The 18,126-nt window shown below is 51.2% G+C and overlaps 1 protein-coding gene across 8 annotated transcripts in view; it reads left to right on the top strand.

Moving 5' to 3' along the window:
• Nucleotides 1-17,771, top strand: part of SUSD4 (sushi domain containing 4) — a 109,068-nt gene extending 91,297 nt beyond the window's left edge. For 5 of the 8 annotated variants that reach the window (XM_074351662.1, XM_045509483.2, XM_045509481.2 and 2 more), the window contains 5 exons: nt 12,692-12,883; nt 14,127-14,271; nt 15,449-15,831; nt 16,241-16,308; nt 16,773-17,771. In XM_074351662.1, coding sequence (XP_074207763.1) covers nt 12,692-12,883; nt 14,127-14,271; nt 15,449-15,831; nt 16,241-16,308; nt 16,773-16,784 — 800 coding nt within the window. In that variant the 3' untranslated portion in view covers nt 16,785-17,771. The remainder of the gene's footprint in view (nt 1-12,691; nt 12,884-14,126; nt 14,272-15,448; nt 15,832-16,240; nt 16,309-16,772) is intronic. The other 3 variants (XM_045509484.2, XM_045509485.2, XM_010973978.3) reach the window with 1 other exon arrangement.
• Nucleotides 17,772-18,126: the final 355 nt, after the last annotated feature.

Here is an 18,126-nt window from a genome sequence, read left to right as displayed (position 1 = left end):
GCTAATTATATTGGAATTCAGATTTTAAAGCTAGTCCTTAGCTCAAGAGATCACAAGTGAACAACTGTGCCAACATCAATCTGTATTTTTATACCATAAGTATCTGATTCCAAGGCAAATTCTTTTGAATTGGGAAGAAAAGTGAATTTATAGAAAGTTGGGAAGTCAAGAAGTCTATAGATAACCCTGGCTAAAATAGCACGTAAGAGGAACCTTGCTCTCCCACACTGCTTGACGTTTTCAAAGATGCTGTGGCCCTGTGAGTTAACTGTGAGTGACACTACTGTCCTCAAAGCGTTAAGTCTCCCCAGCCTGGTTTCCACCAGCACGACCCAAAGAGAAGAGCGACTGGTATCCTCCAAGGAGCTCTTTAGGTCCCAGACCTGGGATTCAGTCTTCCTGCATCGCTTTTACTCCACCCCACCCACTGAAGTGTGTCCCATGAAATAACCACTTTCACGTGGTTTCTTTTTTTTTTTTTTTTTAACTTAGAGGAAATCTTGATGTCTGTTTATTTCAGTGGGACATCCTGACATCAGGAAACCCTGCTGTTCCAGCTGGTTGCTTCTCTGTGGACCTGGCCCAAGGGCTTGTGTCTCCCCGGCCAAGGATAGACTCATGCTCCACAGGTTTCCCAGGGCTGCTGTAATGAAGTACCACAAGATGGTGACTTAGAAGGACAGAAATGTCTTCTCCCACAGTTCTGGAGGCTAGAAGTCCAAAATCAAAGTGTTGACAGGGCCATGTTCTTGGGTTATCACTCCACCTTTCCAGTCTCTGCCTCTGTCATCGTGGGGCCTTCTCCCTATGAGTCTATGTCTTCACATGGCTTTCTTCCTTCTGTGTGTCTCTTCTCCTGTTACAAGGACACCTGTCATGTTGGACTAAGGGTCCTCCCTACTGTAATATGACCTAATTTTAACTTGATTACATCTGCAATATACCCAGTTTCCAAATGAAGTCATACTCACAGCTACCTAGGGTTAGAACTTGTACAAAACTTTTGGGGGGACACAATTCAACCTACACTGCATGCTCTCCTTGCCTTGGCTTGAAAAGAAGAAGGTGCCCCTTCTGTGTTCCTTCTGCCTCTTGCGTCAGGTCAAAGCTCCCAAAACCCCAGTGGGCCAGCATCCTTGGACTCTGCCCACAGCCCTGTCCTGAGCTAACCTCTCCTCTGGCTCTGTCTATGGCATCTTGCTGCTGCCCACAAATGAAACAGGAGTATTCTGTGTCCATCAGGGTTCCCCATCTCACCTTTCTTCTATCTCTAGAAGCTCCAGGGCTTTTCCAGACTCTGACCCCACCGTGCAAAACACACATCCTAGCAAGTCAAGAAATCATTGCTCTCTCTGGAATGGAATCTGGTGCAGCCACTATGGAAAACAGTGTGGAGATTCCTTAAATAACTAAAAATAGAGTTACTGTGTGATCTAGCAACCCAACTCCTGGGCATACATCTGGAGAAAACCCTAATTTGAAAAGATACATGCACCCCAATGTTCATAGCAGCACTATTTACAATAGCCAAGACATGGAAGCAACCTAAATGTCCATCAACTGATGGATGGATAAAGAAGTTGTGAGATACATACATATATATATAGGAATACTACTCAGCCATTAGAAAGAATGTGTTGCCATTTGTAGCAACACAGATAGACCAAGAGATTATTGTACTAAGTGAACTAAGTTAGTGAAAGACAAATATAATATGATATCACTTATATGTGGAATCTAAAAAAATGATACAAATGAACTTATTTACAAAACAGAAAGAGACTCACAGACATAGAAAACAAATTTATGTTTATGAAAAAGGAAAGAGAAGGGGAGGGATAAATTAGGAGTTTGGGATTAGCAGATACAAACTATTGTATATAAAGTAGGTAAACAACAAAGTTCTACTGTATAGCTCAAGGCATTATATTCAATATCTTGTAATAGCCTATAATGAAAAAGACTATGAAAAAGAATATATGTATATACATATGTATATATATATATGTATAACTGAATCACTATTCTGTCAGAAACTAACAACATTGTAAATCAACTGTTCTACAATTTTTTAAAAAAGAGAAACCCTTGCTCTCACACCTGGGCCTTGGGCAGCCTACACTTCCTTGCCCCTATACACACATAGAAACCCAGGCAAGACTCAGCACAGCTTCGGAGTAAGCCTCATTTGAGGTCAAACCCCAGCTCTTCTGTTTATTTGTTGGTGACCCTGGACAAGTCACTTCACTTTCTTGAGCCTCGATTATGCTATCTATATAAATGAGACAGTAACACCTGCTCTGCAGAGTTGTTGCTGGGGTTAAGGGGAACAAGTGCATGGATGCTGCCCCCGCAGGCGGAACTTGCTGTCATTTCTGCTTGCTCTTCCATCTCGCTGACAGGCACTATAGCCGCTATGCATACGTAACATAGTTACTAACAGTAGTAACTGTGTATCGGGTGTCTCCTGTTGTGCCAGGCGCTGTGCTTGCTGATTTACAGCTACTATGTCTAATTTTTATGAAAGCTCGGCAGTGTAGGTATTACTATCCTGTTTTACAGGTGATGAAACTAAAATTAGCCCAGAAAGAGGTTAAATAGAATGCCCAAGGTCACATAGCTCCTAAGCGTTTGAACCAGCGTTCGAACCCAAGAAAATGTGCTTTGCACTATGTAGAGTTGCCTGTAGGGTCTCCCAATAATGCACTGAGCTGTTACGTCTTCCTGGTCCCTCACGTTCTCATCTCACACTCTCTCCTTCTCTGTTCTTCTTGCTGACTTTTCCCTTTTTTCCTGCTTCCACTGTTCATGACTTCTAAATCAGTAGTTTTCAAATATGTTCAGATGTTGAAAAGCATAGTACTTCTCACAGAATAGCATTTTTTTTCAGAACACTAAGAAATACTGTGTAAACCTTAGAAGCACTTTTGCTAGCAGGAAGCAGCTATTTATTTTCTAGGTAGAACATAGGACCAAGCACACACACGTACATACACGCAGTGAGGAACAAAGCATAACCAATTGCTTCCCATTGTAATGAACTTAGAGTCAATTCTTCATTCCTTCATCTGCTGGGATCTTCTAACAGACAAGAACGAGGAGACATGAGAAAATTTAAGAAAAAATTTATGGGAGAAAAATTTGAAGTTCAGAAAATCAATACATCCATTTATCAATGTAGTGCCTTCATCCAGTTGATGGAGAAAGAACTTAAAAATTGCCAGGATACCCTGGAAACAATTAGTTTCAGCATGATCTCTAATGGTGGAAGGTTTTGCTGATTGCAGGGAGAGGTGAAGAAACCTGCTCTAAATGCTCCCTTACCTGTGCGCTTTCTGTGTTACCTTGTGGGACACACTCCTTTATAATCTTGGGCCCCTGATTTCTGTCCCTTACAAAAAGTTAAGACGCCCCGATTACCGCCCGGCATTCTAACTGTAGGAGTCCTACTGAGGAAGAGGGTCACAGACATCTGAACCCTTTGACACTACAGCTGTGATTTATTTTCACCTTGTAGTGAGTTAGGCTGTACTCGATGTAGCCCCTGACGCTCCAGTCACTGCAAAGAGGGAAGAACACCTCATCAGGACCCAGAAACACATGTCCGCTTTGGACTCCAGCACCAGCGTTCCTTGGCCGCAGAAAGCTGTCAGAGTAAATCACAATTTTACACCTGCTCCCTCACCTGAGTGCTCCTCTGTGGCTTCATTCTGTCTCCAAAACCAGGCACACTTCGGATTTCTTATGCAAAGCCATATATATATATGTATTTTTTGCACTGAAGTTTCACAGTCATCATCAGATGCATTGTGTATTTCTTTAGGGACCCCCCCCCCCAATGTGGTGACTCTGAGTTGGAAAGTGGATCTGAGCCCTTCCCTCCAGGATACTGGGTAATACTGATTTTAAATTTGATCTGTCAGCACACCTCTGAGCAAGTAAGCACCATGAGCCATCTGCCTGGACACAAGCAAAGCCCCAGCCTCGTCATCATTTGCTTCCTTGGGTGGACACATTTATTGGCCTTCCGTGTTGTTACAGCAAAACAAAAGTGGAAAATGTTACGTGCTGCATAATGTTTATTGATTTTCCCTGGGCTGAAAGCAAGGTTTTGGACATCACCTTGGAAACAGCTATGATTTTGGCATGGAGAGTAGGTACCATGCAGCTTCCTGGAATCATTACTCAAACTTAACTTGGCCTGGGGACAGCCAGGGCAGTAGTGGTTTTGATTATTAACAGCCAGCAGAACTCTTAAGGCAAAGGTGTGGGTGGTCGTGTCCGTGTGGAGAGCAGTTCTGTGCTCTTGTTTCCTGGAGCTGCTGGGACAACGTGCTGCTTTCTTGAGATGATGCTTTTGCGCTCGAGCTAGTCACTGGCTTTCCCACCACGTCTCCGTACTCTTCCAGGCCAGCTGAGGGCCAGGCTCTGCCATTAAGAGCGAGTTTTCTCTCCTCATCACCACTGAGCTCAGCTTCAGTTTCCTTGGGGTCTGGGGGAGCACTTCTCAAAGTGGACCGTGCATATGAATCACCCGGGACTCTTGCTAAAATGAAATCTCTGATCCGGCAGGTCTGGGGTGTGGCTCAGGACTCTGCCTTTCCCACAAGCTCCCAGCTGATCCCAAAGCCGATGGTCTATGGACTGCAGTTGGAAAGCCAGGGCCTAGTGGAAGGTGAAGACCCTGACCAGAGACCATGGCACCTTACCTCTCACACTGGCTCCTTGAATGTTGTCAACCATCCGTCCCAGCAGGTGGAGAAGGAGGGAGATTCATCTCCCCGGCTCTCTATTCGATGGCTGAGGCAGGGCTTTCTACTCTGACCGGTCAGTACGATCACCTGTGGAGCTTCCACAACCTGGCCGCGCCCAGGACCCACCCCAGGCCAGTTAGGCAAAGCTTCACAGGGGAAGCCGGTGTGCAGGGTTGATGGACCACTGACATGAGTCCTTAGACGCTCTTCAGATGCAGCGTTAACATGGCGGGGAGGGTGGGTGCCGGTCACTGTAGCAGCGAACAGCAGGAGAGCGAGTGCTTTGCTCTTGCACACTGTTTACGGTAGACCCACTCTTGGGAGAAGGGTCCCCAAACCATATAGTGGCTCAAACGAAATAGAAGTTTGTTTTCCTGCAGTGGAATTAGTGAGCATGAATCAGCCTCTTCTCCAGCCCATTCAGGGGCCAATGGCGGCTCTGCTGTTTTCAGGGTACACCCCTTGGCGAGGGGGTGGGGGTCATCTCATTCTAGAGTCAGAAGCTTGGAAGAGTTCCGTGGATCGGGCCTGGTAGTAGCATTTATCACTTTTGCTCACATTCCAGTGACTAGAACTTAGAGGAACAAGGGACACTGGGCAGTGCAGTCATCTCTGTGCCCAGGAACAAAAGGGGACCAGGACTGTGGGAGCAGCCAGCAGCCTCCAGCCACACGTTGCCCTGGCTACCTCTCCCCCTCCTGTGTGCAGCCCTCTCTCCTCTTTTGTCACATGCAGCCACCATCCCCTACTCTCTTCATGCCTCCAGCCAGCCCCTGCACGTCACCCCCTCTGCCCAGGATGTTCTTCCCAGCACTTCCCTTGGCCACCTTTCCTGGACCAGGACCTTTACCTGGCCTGCTCTGGTGTCCCTGGATCCCTCGGTTTCTCCACTGGGGGGTGCACACGGCAGCTGTCCTCTGGCCTGTCTCCATCTCAGGGGAAGCTCAATGGCCTGGCCTTGCCTTTTAAAGATTTTACGCCCCTAGTTATTGAGTCCCCTGCCAGGACCAGCTTATATTTGGGATCCTCTTGTGTGTAAAAGAACATCTGGCTCCTTCTGGTCCCAGGTGCCTTCCAGGCCCCTCGGGAGGTGGGTGTAGGTCGCCCATGCCGCCTCCTGTGCGTGTGAGAGTGAGTGTGGTGTGATGTTTTATGCAGCAGAGAGAGAAGCCTTATCCAGCCAATCAATATTCATATGTTTACTTATTTATCACCTAGTTTTAGTAAGTCCCAGGAGGATGAGATCAATGTATTATCTAGTTTCGATGGTTGTCCAAAACATGTGTTTTAAATAAATGAATTAAGAAGGGAGTGAAAGGGTATAATCAGTATACTTGGACAGGAAGGCAAGGAGGCTCTTCGTTCAGAAGGTCTGAAATGCAGCCTGTCCAGGTAACATGGGTTCCCGTGTCTATGCGGTGCTCTAGTGCTGTTTATACCAAACAGGAAGAGATGGTTTCTGCTTAGAAATGCATCAGGCTTTCTCTCCAGCTTCGTTTCACTTCAGGCAATGGATTTGTTGACCTTCTGTGAGCTCAGACAGTGGGGGGTGGGTGTGGGAGCCTGGGTGTATGGAAGGACCACAGGGAAGCCCTTTGAGGTTTATTTGCCTGAAAGCAAATGAAAATGCTCCAACTGCATTCTGGGGGTGGGCACAGCGTGGGTCCCCCAAGCACAAGGCGGCCTTTGCTGACTGACCCTGGGGCCCTCGAGCCCTCCACCCCCATGTGATGAACAGCACTCACCATCAGAGGCCGGGAGTCACCTGTGGGAACCCTCAGGGCTGAAGAGATGGGAGCGGTGACTTGGGTGGGAGAAGGCGGCTCTGTGTCCCTCCCTCCCTGCCCGGGCATCCTGTCAGTGGGGTGGGAGGGGCTGGTTCTGGGGCCAGAGCTGAAGGTGAGAGGCAGGGGGAGATTCCAAGGGTGATTCTAGGGCATTGGAGATGTAGGAGGGTTTGGGGTTGTCCCAGGGACAGGGAGGTGCTGCTGGCATTTCCCGGGCAGCTGGAGAGTTAAACCCCTGCAGTGCACTGGCCTGTCCTGCAAGGAAGCACTCCCCAAAATGTCACTGCACCCCCGAGGAGAGGCTTTGTGGGCTCTGCCTTTTGCTGAGTTCACTGAGGTGCTGCGTAATATTAAGAAAAGAGTCTTGTCTTCCCTGAGGAAAACAAGAACGGGTTTCCAGGGCAGCAGTCCCTCCAAATCTGGGTTGTGTGAGCAGTGGTCCAGCACCGGACAGCCGGGCCAGCCCCGGCCCACTGAGGCTGGTCCTGGGGGACCGCTGCCCTTGCCCGAAAACTGGGCCCTGTCCATAAAACTTCAGTAGCTCTGCGAAAAGCTGTTAGGGGTTTTTCCAGCGAGAAGAATAGAATCTTCGTATGTTTTATTTTTACACTTGTTTCAGGAGGAAGCCCTGAGCATCTTTCCCCCGTGCATTGTTTTCCACACCACAGATTGGCAGCAGCTGAGGTTTATTTTTACAGTGGGTTTAATCCTCACCCCAACCCCACGCTTACCTTTCCTCAACAAGCATCACCCAGCTCTGTTCTAAATATTGTCCACATGGCAATAAAGGATGTGCGAATTAAACACTGCATTTTATCAGATACTCCATTGCAGGATCTGCATGCTTGTTAGGTGCATCATGGGAGGAAGCAAACAGCATTGTTTTGAGCATGTTAGGAACCTTGACCTCTCTATTTCAGTGTATTTCTTAGAGGGGAGACCAACAAAGCGCTGTCGCCCTTCACGAAGACCTTCATAAGTACACATGAATCTTTGTGTTGTGTGCTTGTGGTGAAGCTTTGATTAAGCTATTATCACATCTCAACTTTTTTTTCTTTCCCAGTGAAAATGGTACCAGAAACAGCAGGAAAATTGCAGCTGTTTGCCCGTGGGAGGGTAATGGGGAGGAGAGGGCCTCTGGCTTATCGTGAAGACTTTAAAGTTTTCATTCACTGGAATAGCAAATGTTTATCAAAAATAGTGCTGGGTGCTGTAGGAGTGACAGCAATTTAAAAGACACAGCCCCGGCTCTCAGAAAGTTACGGATTTGTGCAAACACAAGGAATGGGAAATGTTCACAGTGCCCAGGAATTCCGAGATCACGCCGGGTCATGCAGAGGGCTGGGTGAAAAAGCAGGTGTTTGTCCTGCAATTAAATGTAAATAGGTGGAAACAGCCAGAAGTGGGTGAGGAAGGGTGCTCAGTTGGAAGGAGGCAGGGGATTTCTTGGGGAGAGGAGAAGGCTGGATGGAAGGGAGGGCCTATTTGGGGAAATCACAGGGATAAGCAGCCTGTGCCTGGCATCTCCAGCCCCAACTCAGGTCAGCCCAGGCAGACGGGGGCTCCCTGGGCTCTGCACCCCATCTCTGCCCCCCAGTCTAGCCCACAGGAGACTAAATATGGTGAAAGCTGTACTTTGCGGCCATTTGGGTAGGTGGGACTTGTCCTGCCAATCAGGAAGGAGCCATCACCCTCGTGATAAAGCCAGGAGCAGAGTAATATGATGGTTTCTGGCCGAGTCTCAGCAAATTCACCTGCGCTCTGCCTGAAACCCCTCAAGGTCCAGACTCCAAGCCTCACAAGACCTACAACTGTTGCTAATAATTTCTAAAGTTGTGGGAAACATTTAGGAAAAAAAGAGAGTTGCAGAAGAATTTTTGTTCACACCACCCACGGATTTTCAAGGGTGTTATTTTGCTTAGAACCAGCAGCTGCTGGGGTCTGAGCTGTCGGCTGAGCCTAAGGGGCCCTAAGGGAAGTCAAGTGCCCTTTGACCAACCAGAAGCTCTAGGAAACCCTAGGTGGTTTTGCTGTCCACCTCTCAGGGAAGGTAGGAGAGGAGAGAGGTAGCAGAACTCACTTTGACCCCATGGTGAGAGGCTGTGATGGGAGGAGGAATCCCTGAGTCTCAGATTACCCTATACTGTTATTTTTAAATAAGCTCCCCAAATTTATCATTAACACCTTGGTTGTCTGTTCCTTCCAAGTTCAAAGAACACACCCCACCCTCTGCCCCTACTAGGATGCGTGGAGGCTTCCCTGGCAGCAAAACTAACGGCGGCCAGGCTGCAATCACTAGAAACCCTGCAAAGTGTGAAGATAAATGTTTCCATTTAGGGGGCAAATGCATCTCCGTTAGCAGCCGACTAGATGATGACAGTCTGGGAATCAAAGCCTCTTGCATGGGTGGTTTGGATCTGGCCTCTGAGGAAACCTGCCGGTGAGGTGCTTCCAGGTTCCCCCAGGAGTGCCTGGGGCCGGACTGGTGCAATCCAGGTGTCCTGATCGTACAGGAGGGCGGCACCAAACTCAGCAAGTTCAGGCACCAGTGATGCCTGATTTAGTAAGTGACTGCTGTGTTCCGATGTTTGTGTTACGTACATTCCATACACTTTCTAATCCTCACAACAACCCTAGGAAGTAACAAGACAGGGAAGTTAACTCCCTCGAGAAGTTGAACAAGCTACCTGATCCCCCCAGCTCATCAGTGTAGAGCCAGGATTTGAACCTAAATTTGGGAACCTCCAAGCCCGAGCCCCTGTGCAGACGCTGTGCACCCTCCCTCCCTTGTTTGATGAAGGATCTGGTCAGCCCATCCTTCCTTAGCGCATCATGGACCACCTGCCTCCCGGTTAAGGCCGTGACTTGAACAGCCCTTTACCCTCAGGCCAAGTGAGGAAATATGCTGCTGAAAACTGTTGACTGAAGGGGGAAAAAAAGCACAACAAGAGAGTTGTGAGTTAAGCTCTATTTGGGCAAAATGAGGGCGAGAGACCAGGAGACAACCGCTCGGCTCCAAGGATATGCTCCGAAGAGACGGGACCGGAGGTCAGTATATATGTGATTTTGGTGAAGCGGGACACGTGCAGTCAAGCACACATTTTGGCTGAAGGTCCCTGCTAGTCACGAGGAGCAGAGGTCTCCGGTAATGGTGTTAGTGCTTTCCTAGATAGGAGAAGATGCAGGAAATTGGGCTCATAAAATCTTCTGAAAATATCTAACTATCTGAAGACCTTTCTGCCAGTTTTTCTCAGAGCACAGAGGGCCTCAAACTTGATTCTCAGCACTGAACTCCTTTCAGGGTGTGCTGAAGGTCAGTGACTGGAGTGGCTGGTGACTTCGTTCTTGTAGAACCAGATGGTGAGCGACAGGGTTTAGTCGGCATAACAAACCTGCATGTACCTACAGGGTCTCTTTAACCTCTCATGACATTTTCTGGGCCTTGAAAATGTTCCGGTAATGTTCTCATCTTATAGGGACCCTTGGGGATTTGTCTGGAGGCAGCTAGGAGGAGGCCCTGCTGCTCTGTACACCTTGGCAGTGGAAAGGGCCTCCCATGAGCCTCTGCGGCACTGGGGGAGCCCTCACAGGAGGGCGGGACTCCCAGCGGCCACGGGAGCCCTGGAGGCCGTCAGAGTGGCACACTTTGCTGTCAGGCTGGCCATACAGCAGACATCAAATCTCCCCTTCACTCTGGTCGGCAGGGCATGCTTCAGTCCAGGAAGGCGGCTCTGACAGCCCCGTGACCCCCCTCCCGGGTCGGGTGCCGGAGCATGCGACACTCTCCCTTCCATGTGCTCTCCCAAGACAAACGGCGCGGAGGGAGGGGCCTTAGGGGAAGAAGGGGCCCTGGCTGCGAGTCCCCGCTGGCATCGCAGGACCAGCTCGGCACTGCTGGTGCCTCTTCTCTCTCCCTCCTCCTCGCCAGCGTCTTCCCCTTCCCGTTCCTCTCCTGCTGCCCTGCTCCCCTCCCAGGGATACTCTCAGAACACCCTGGAGGTAGTGGATTTGACAGAAGCCCCAGTTTGTGGAACTAGAAATGCATTGGGTGATGGGACTCCATGGCCTGGGCAGCTCGGTGGAGGGTGTGCGACTGCCAGGACGGGAGATGCCCTGAGCCAGCAGAAAGCCAGAGCTCCAGCCCCGACTCTGCCAGGTCCACCAGTGGTACCCGGGCCGCAGTCACCTGCCAGCCACCATTCACGGAGCACACTCTGGGGCTGTGGGCCTTAGACCTGGTCCTGGACCTTCCCCTGCCCCGCCCCCTGCCGACCACGTTCCCCAGGCTCCCTGCTCAGCTGGCTCCCCACTGGCTTTGTCCAGAGGTGAAGAAGCAGGGGCATTAGACCCTGACCCTCTCTGCCCTGGGGGCATCTCTGGCAGCGTCTGAACTTCTTTGGTTTCCAACTCCCACAAGACGCACCTTCATGGCTCCAACATCCATGGGGGCCTAGACCCTAGGACCTTTCATCCTGCCTGCCCAGGGCGGTAGAGGCTTCCTGCTGCTGCTAATCTCAGGGACCTCATTGCCCCCGTTGGCTTTTCCATCACCTGTGGAAACCGTTGTTCATTCCGGCCCCTCTCTGTAGATGCCTGGGTCCCGGGTGTCCTGACTTCCCCTGCATCATGTCAGCTCTGAACTGAGCCCTGGCCAGCCTTCCTCAGAATAACCCCCAGACGCTCCCATCTTACTGACAGGACACTGAAGCTCGGAGTTGATCAGCAACTTGTTCAGGGTCACTCGGCTGGTGAGGAGTTGAGCTGGAACGCAGCCTGATCCCTGTCTGGAGCAGGCCTGAGCTTTACTCCATCCTCCAGCTGCTTCTGAAGAACTTGACCTCTCTGAGTTTGTTTCCCCATCTCTGAAAAGAGCCAGCAAAGATCTGCATTGCGGTGTTGTTTGCAGGATGAGAGACAGTGTCTGTAAATAGCGTCTCGGCCACATGCCAGGGGACCTCTCCATCGGGTGGGCCCATCTTGCTGACCGGTCTTAGTGGGCCCAGGTTGCTGCCAGTGAGAACTCCCTTCCAGCGGCCTGTGTGGGTGGGCAGCTCCCTGCAGACGCGCCTGCGCTGGGGGAGCGGGGAGGCCTGCCTGTGGGCCTGTGCTGGCTGGGGCTTGGGCTAGAAGTTAACTCCTTTTTTTGGTCAAAGCTCATTGTGGTCTCGGGAGGCATGGGTTTAGAGCTGGCCTTCGTAGTCTGTGCTCTGATTGTTTCTTGAGGAGTGTTTAAGGGCAACAGCAGGAATGTTTGAGGACTTCCGAGCCCCTCATCCAGGTAAGAGAGCCCTCTGTGGGAAGAAATGAATGAGCACCAAACTCCATGAAAACATCCTTCTGGACCCAGAGACAGAACCGTTCTTACCTTGCAGCCCGGAGTGCAGGCTCAAGAGAGGCAACTGAAAGCAACTTTTCTTCCCCTAAAATCATAGAATATTAGGGTCAGAAAGACCATAAAATATTATCAAAGGTAGAAGAAGCTCCCATTTTACAGAGGAGAAGATCAAGGCTTAAACTGGTTATGTGACCTTTGTGATGTCATGGAGCATATTGGTGGCAGAACCAAGCCCAGGACCATCGGCTCCTCCGCACGGGTCAGCGGGCCGTGAGTGGGAGGCTGCGGCCTGGGCCTGCACACGGAGCCAGTGGACGAGCTCCGTGTATGTTATCTGTCACATCCCAGTAGGACATTTGGGGATAAGATTGGGGACACCGGGGATTTGGACAGTCCCAAATTCCTACCATAGCCACAGAAACAGGCTTGGTATAGCTGTTCCTTTCAGTGAAGATTTTGTCCATAAATATCTTAATTTTATTTACTAGGTTGTCTGGCACATAATAACATGCATTATTAACAGAGCAGCTTAATACTATCTGTTCAATAGACGTACCCTTTGCAATGTAAAACGAACCTCTCTTTCACGATGTGCTTTACAATGCCACGTGACAGCGGCACTGCTCAGGATGTCATAGCAGGTGTCACGTGAAAGCACAGGAGAAGGGACTGTCCTGGGGACAGCTCACTGGTCTGATGGTTCGTGTACAAGCGCATCTCTGAGTGATGTGTTCACCAAACTCGATCTCTGCATTGAGGGTTCAGAAAGGATAAGCTTGTGGTTCTGAAACTTTTATTCTCCCCCACTGCCCAAGTCTGCCCGCTACCTCCCATGGTGAGCCACGGTGATTTCGTCTGCCACCCGCGGCCTTGTGAGCGCTACAACCACGGGACCGTGGTGGAGTTTTACTGCGACCCCGGCTACAGCCTCACCAGTGATTACAAGTACATCACCTGCCAGTACGGGGAGTGGTTTCCCTCCTATCAAGTCTACTGCATCAAGTCGGGTGAGCACGTCCAGGGCGTCCTGGGACGGTCTGGGTTCAGACAACACACGGTGGCTGGTGTCTGTGTTCTGAGCCCCATCCCTCCTCCCCCACCCGCAGTGTTAGGAGCAGGATATAGAAACTCATCTTTGTGGACACGTGTGGCAGTGATTCCCAGGCTGATGATTCCAAGCCCTTTTCAGAGGGTCACCATGCCCAGGTGACAATACTGACCCTCTGAACAGGGTCCCTAGACCCCTAGCTCCCATGGGAGGACCCAGCCTCTGTGCTCTCTGTCTTCTCCCAGCTTTGTCCCCTCTCACGGACGAGGACACAGGCCCATGGGCATGACCCAAGCCATGCGTAGCTCCCCCTTACCCCTCTGCTCAAGGACGCATATCAGACCACAAACGGTATTATTAGGGGTAAGACCTGTTCTCAGGTCTAAAAACGTGAGCCATTTGCAAGCATCAGGCTTCATAGTAAATAGCAAATTACCAGTGAACCAGCATCCCCACCGGTCCCAGCGCACCAGGGTAGTGACCACACGATGGAGACCTGGACACCAGCGCTCACCCACCCACCGTCTCCCACCCGCCCCGGTCCTGCGCGGGGCCCTGGCCGCCTGTCCCGAATGGGGGTGATGGCTGCAGACTTTTCCCCTGGGCGCAGCCTGTGGGAGAAGCATGTTAACCCGGCACATCTGGAGCCCACGAATGGTACCGGGAACCCATGGGGGAGGAGAGCAGGGGGGTGGAGAGGGCGGCTTCCAAGCCAGGTGAGGGAAGGGGAGGAGAAGGCGGCAGCAAGGGAGGCGAAGTGGAAGACACAGGGCAGCTTGTGCCCAGAGGGTGGGAATCTAGGCTGGAAGGGTCTGCTCCTGCTTTTTCTCACCTGGCAGATGTGTTGGTGGCCAGAGGTGATGGAGAATGAGGGCCCTGGAGCGGGCACATCCCTTTTTCCTCGGCCCTTTCTTCACTCCAAAGACAGTCTAGCCCAGAACACACAAAGGGCTTGAGCCCTGCTCCCTGCTCCCCCGCCCTCGGTCCATTAGAGAACTCGACTTCTCCAGGGGAGAGGGACCCCTCTGTTCTCTGCCTAAGAAGCAGGGACATAGCTCCACGCCAGGCCCTGCCCTGGTCTGGAACAGGAGCACGTGAGTGTGTCTTCAACCTGGCGGAGACCAGGCTGGAGACAGCGTTTCCTGATGTGACCTGTCACAGTCTGGGATCCTCACGTGCTGCTTTGTTCTCTCTCCCGACAGAGCAAACGTGGCCCGGCACCCACGAGACCCTCCTGACCACGTGGAAGATCGTGGCGTTCACGGCCACCAGCGTGCTGCTGGTGCTGCTGCTCGTCATCCTGGCCAGGATGTTCCAGACCAAGTTCAAGGCCCACTTTCCCCCCAGGTCAGTGCCATGGCCTGGGCTGCCGTCCTGGCCATCCTGGGTCAGGCTCAGTGCAGCCGCCTTGAGCAGCAGAGAAACAGGATGGTCGGCCTTGATGAGTGGAGTTGAGCTTCTAAGGGAGAAGAGGGGAGAAAGCAAAAACAGGGAGGTTTTGGGGTGTCTAGGGTCAGAAAACCAAGTTGAAGACAGATTCATTTCCCTCTTTCCTCCCTCCCTCCGTGAGCCCCTTCTCCCTCCTTCCCTGGATGGATATTTTTGAGGCGGCATCGTGGGGGGTGCAGAGAAGGGGAGGATAGTCAGGGCTGCACACCCCGCACCCCCTCTCCTGCCCAGGGGCACCGTCCCTTTGCCCACTACGTGCACGCAGCTCTGGAGTTACATATCTTGGAGCTTCCAGGCCACAGGGAGGATAAGAAATACACGGAACTAATTAGGAACAAGGTCCAAGGTGACTGACCCAATCAGAGGTGCAAAACCAGTGTGCAAACCCGTGGCAAGACTCAGGAAGGAGAAAAGGCTCTGGAACTGAGAGCCAGGACAGAGCTGGTGAGCTCCTGCCTTGAAGTAGGATCCGAACCTGCTGGGTGGGACCTGCAGAGGGCGGGTCTCCATCCTCCTCGGCTTCACATGTGAGCTTCGGTCAGTATCTTTTTTTGATTTCTGATGTTTTTCTGTCTTGATGAAAAAGGAGTGATTTTGCTACTGCAGCAGAAAACGAACCAGAAGTGTAAGAAGCATAGGGGCTGGCTGCAAGGGGTGCGTGGGTCCACGGTTCCCCAGACTTTTATGGTACTATTCCGCTTCCAACAGCCTTCCTGAGGGACACCGCATGGGAGCATGGAGGTGCTTGGCTGGAATGGGCCATATCATCCCTGTTCATGAATTTATGGCTGTAAGGCCAAGCCCAGAGGTTAAACGGGGGAAGAGAGAAGCATGGGGAGATAGTGGAGCCCAGAGGTGATAGGGAAGAACATGAGGGAGGCAGGAGGCTGGAGCCAGCGAGGACAAGAAAGCCCACCATCTGCTGGAGGAGACCGACAGGGAGGCTGGACCACGTCCTCACAGGGCTCCGCTGCCCGCATGGGCCTGAGGACCCCAGCTGCAGTGGGGGGGCCTGTGGCCTCATTCCCAGAGTGAGGTGCCACCTGACATGTTGGCATCGCTCTCCTTTCCACAGGGGGCCCCCCAGGAGTTCCAGCAGTGACCCCGACTTCGTGGTGGTGGACGGCGTGCCCGTCATGCTCCCATCCTACGACGAGGCTGTGAGCGGTGGCTTGAGTGCCTTAGGCCCCGGGTACCTGGCCTCCGTGGGCCAGGGCTGCCCCTTACCCGTGGACGACCAGAGCCCCCCAGCCTACCCTGGCTCAGGGGACACGGACACAGGCCCAGGGGAGTCAGAAACCTGTGACAGCGTCTCAGGCTCCGAAGAGCTGCTCCAGAGTCTCTATTCACCTCCCTCGTGCCAAGGGGGCAGTCGCTCCACTTCCGACAGCCCTGACACAATCCCCAGCACGGCGGGGGAGGTGGCATCCACCAGCGCGGGCATCGACATTGCGGATGGTAAGTGTTTGCCCCGAGGCCCCGCCCCCACCACTCCGCAGCTCAGAGCCCAATCAGTGCTTCCATCTCACTCAGCTTAAACTGCATCTTGCTCTCTCTGCATGGCAAGGCCGTGGGCAGGGCCAGTTATTGGAAGCAATGATCCGCATCTCACAAGTGATAAGCCCATTAACTGAAATTTCAGGAGGCACAAAAGAGCGCCAGGCCATCCAGAGTGGAAAGGCTGCAGGGGACGGAACTTGGGTTTCATAGCCTCCGTGCGATCCAGGAGGCTTTATCTTCTGTCTCCCTCAATCAAGCAGGACTTCTGCAAGTGGTGCTTAGGAGCAGAATAACACGCACATGCAGAAAGGGGAGACCCAGGTGCAGCAGGAGGGCACAGCTCAGGAGACGTTCTGTGTACTTACAGGTTATGTTTGCCAGCTGGAAATAAAGATGTCTGTGCCTGTCACAAGGAAAGGCAGATCGCAGCTCATGGTAAAACAGTAAAAAGTCACCACACTAAGCAGAGCTCTGTTTCCCAGGGGAGGGGGCCCCCAGCACCACTTTTCAGGCGAGAGCACTCATCCCAGCTTATACTGACCGTGCGTAGCAGTAATGACGTGGAAACAGGGGTCTCCTGGTTCCCCACAGAGCTCCTCTTCCCCAGTACCTCCCCTCCTATCTGTACTTGGACTTGTAACCTTTTGGTTTGTATGACCATTAAGGGCGCATGGTTGAAGCCTAACAGTTTATTTTTTATGAGCTGGGTATGAGATTTTCTAGTAAATAGTGTTGTACAAAGAAGTTGATTTATTTGATTGTTAACCCATATGTGGAACTTAGCGTTTCCTTCTTCTCACTGACTTCAAGAATGGCAGACATTTTAATAAAGCTCACGATTCCAGATCTTTGCGGTGTTTTTCTGTGTATGAGTGTAATAAGCACCTCTTCTTTTACAGAGATCCCTCTAATGGAAGAAGACCCGTAACCGGGCAAAGTCTTGATGATTCTGCTGCGCCTTTGGGGATGGGAGCCTTGTACCTTGGAGTGAGGCGTCCAAAGGACAGAGCGTGGGGGGGATGGGGGACGTTTGCGAATTTATCGACAATGGGGACAGTGACTCACATGGTACATCTTGGACTCAGCAGTGAGGCTGACAGACGGCGGTGGCAGTGCTTTTAAATGAAACCTGAGGATTTGCCAAGACCCATGAGGAACAGAAGGACAAGGGGAAACCCTGTGTGGTCCTGGATGAAGGTGTTAAGTGTGTCTCATGCTACAGAACATGGGACAGACAGTTCCACGCGTATCCCACCGAATCCCACATCCCGTTGACTTATGAGTGCTACCTGCCTCCTCTGAAAGCATGTCACATTATGTAAATTGCTTCTCAAATCCGCTTCAAACTGTCTCTGGACACCAAATTTGGATGGCTCAGCCTCCGCGGGAAGTCTGTGCTGAGCAGCAGAGCGCCCCCTGCAGGCTCCCAGGGTGAAGGTTCTCGTGTGTCCCTTGGTCTGGACAACTCTGCTCAAAGCAAGACCAAAGCGGGATTTGGCGGTTCCAGTGAGAAAGGAAAGGAAGGACTCGGTCAGACTCTGCTTTCTGGAAATTTCTTCAACAAGGACAGTTCCTGTCCTCTGTGCTGTCCTTTGGTGAAATATCGTATTTGTATTCATGGTCTAGCACATGGACCCATGGCATTGGATAAGTCTTATGACTTTACAGATGGTCAGACTGTGTTCAAATACATCTCATGGTGGAGAAGTAACCAAGGTAACATTTTGTTCTGGCATTTTTAAAAGATTCCACATGACAATTTATCTGAGTCGTGAGCCCCCACCCGGGTAACCCTTTGGGTTGTTGGCCCCGCTCCCAAACTCAGCCATATTTAATTTTCCAAAACAGAAATTGTTTCTGAAAACACATTCCTCCTCCAAATAAAGTATGATATTGGATTTTTTTTTCCTTTTTATTTTGTCCTGCAAAGTCCGTGGGCTGGCTGCCTGGCCCAAAGACAGACTGCTCTCCCCTCCTGCTTCCCGGCTGCCTCACCTGCCTGTCAATCCGGCATATCCACCGCGCTCTCTCAGTGCCCACCAGGGATTGCTCATAAGAAAATGATTGATAAAAACATCTCCCGAGTCCTGAAGTGTCTCTTCAAATACATGTTGATCTGCAGAGTTGATTCCTTTTCTCCTCGGGGTTTTAGACAAATATAAACAAAACTCTGATCCATAAAATTGCTATGCTGTTAGAGCAGTGAGAGCGGGAACCTTGATCAAATTCTGTTTTTTCTTGACACGGACTGAT

This window comes from Camelus bactrianus, chromosome 23 (assembly GCF_048773025.1).
Source record: "Camelus bactrianus isolate YW-2024 breed Bactrian camel chromosome 23, ASM4877302v1, whole genome shotgun sequence".
Classification (NCBI taxonomy): domain Eukaryota; kingdom Metazoa; phylum Chordata; class Mammalia; order Artiodactyla; family Camelidae; genus Camelus; species Camelus bactrianus.
The sequence above is the reverse complement of the archived record's forward strand: the minus strand, read 5'-3'. Positions and strand labels throughout refer to the sequence as shown.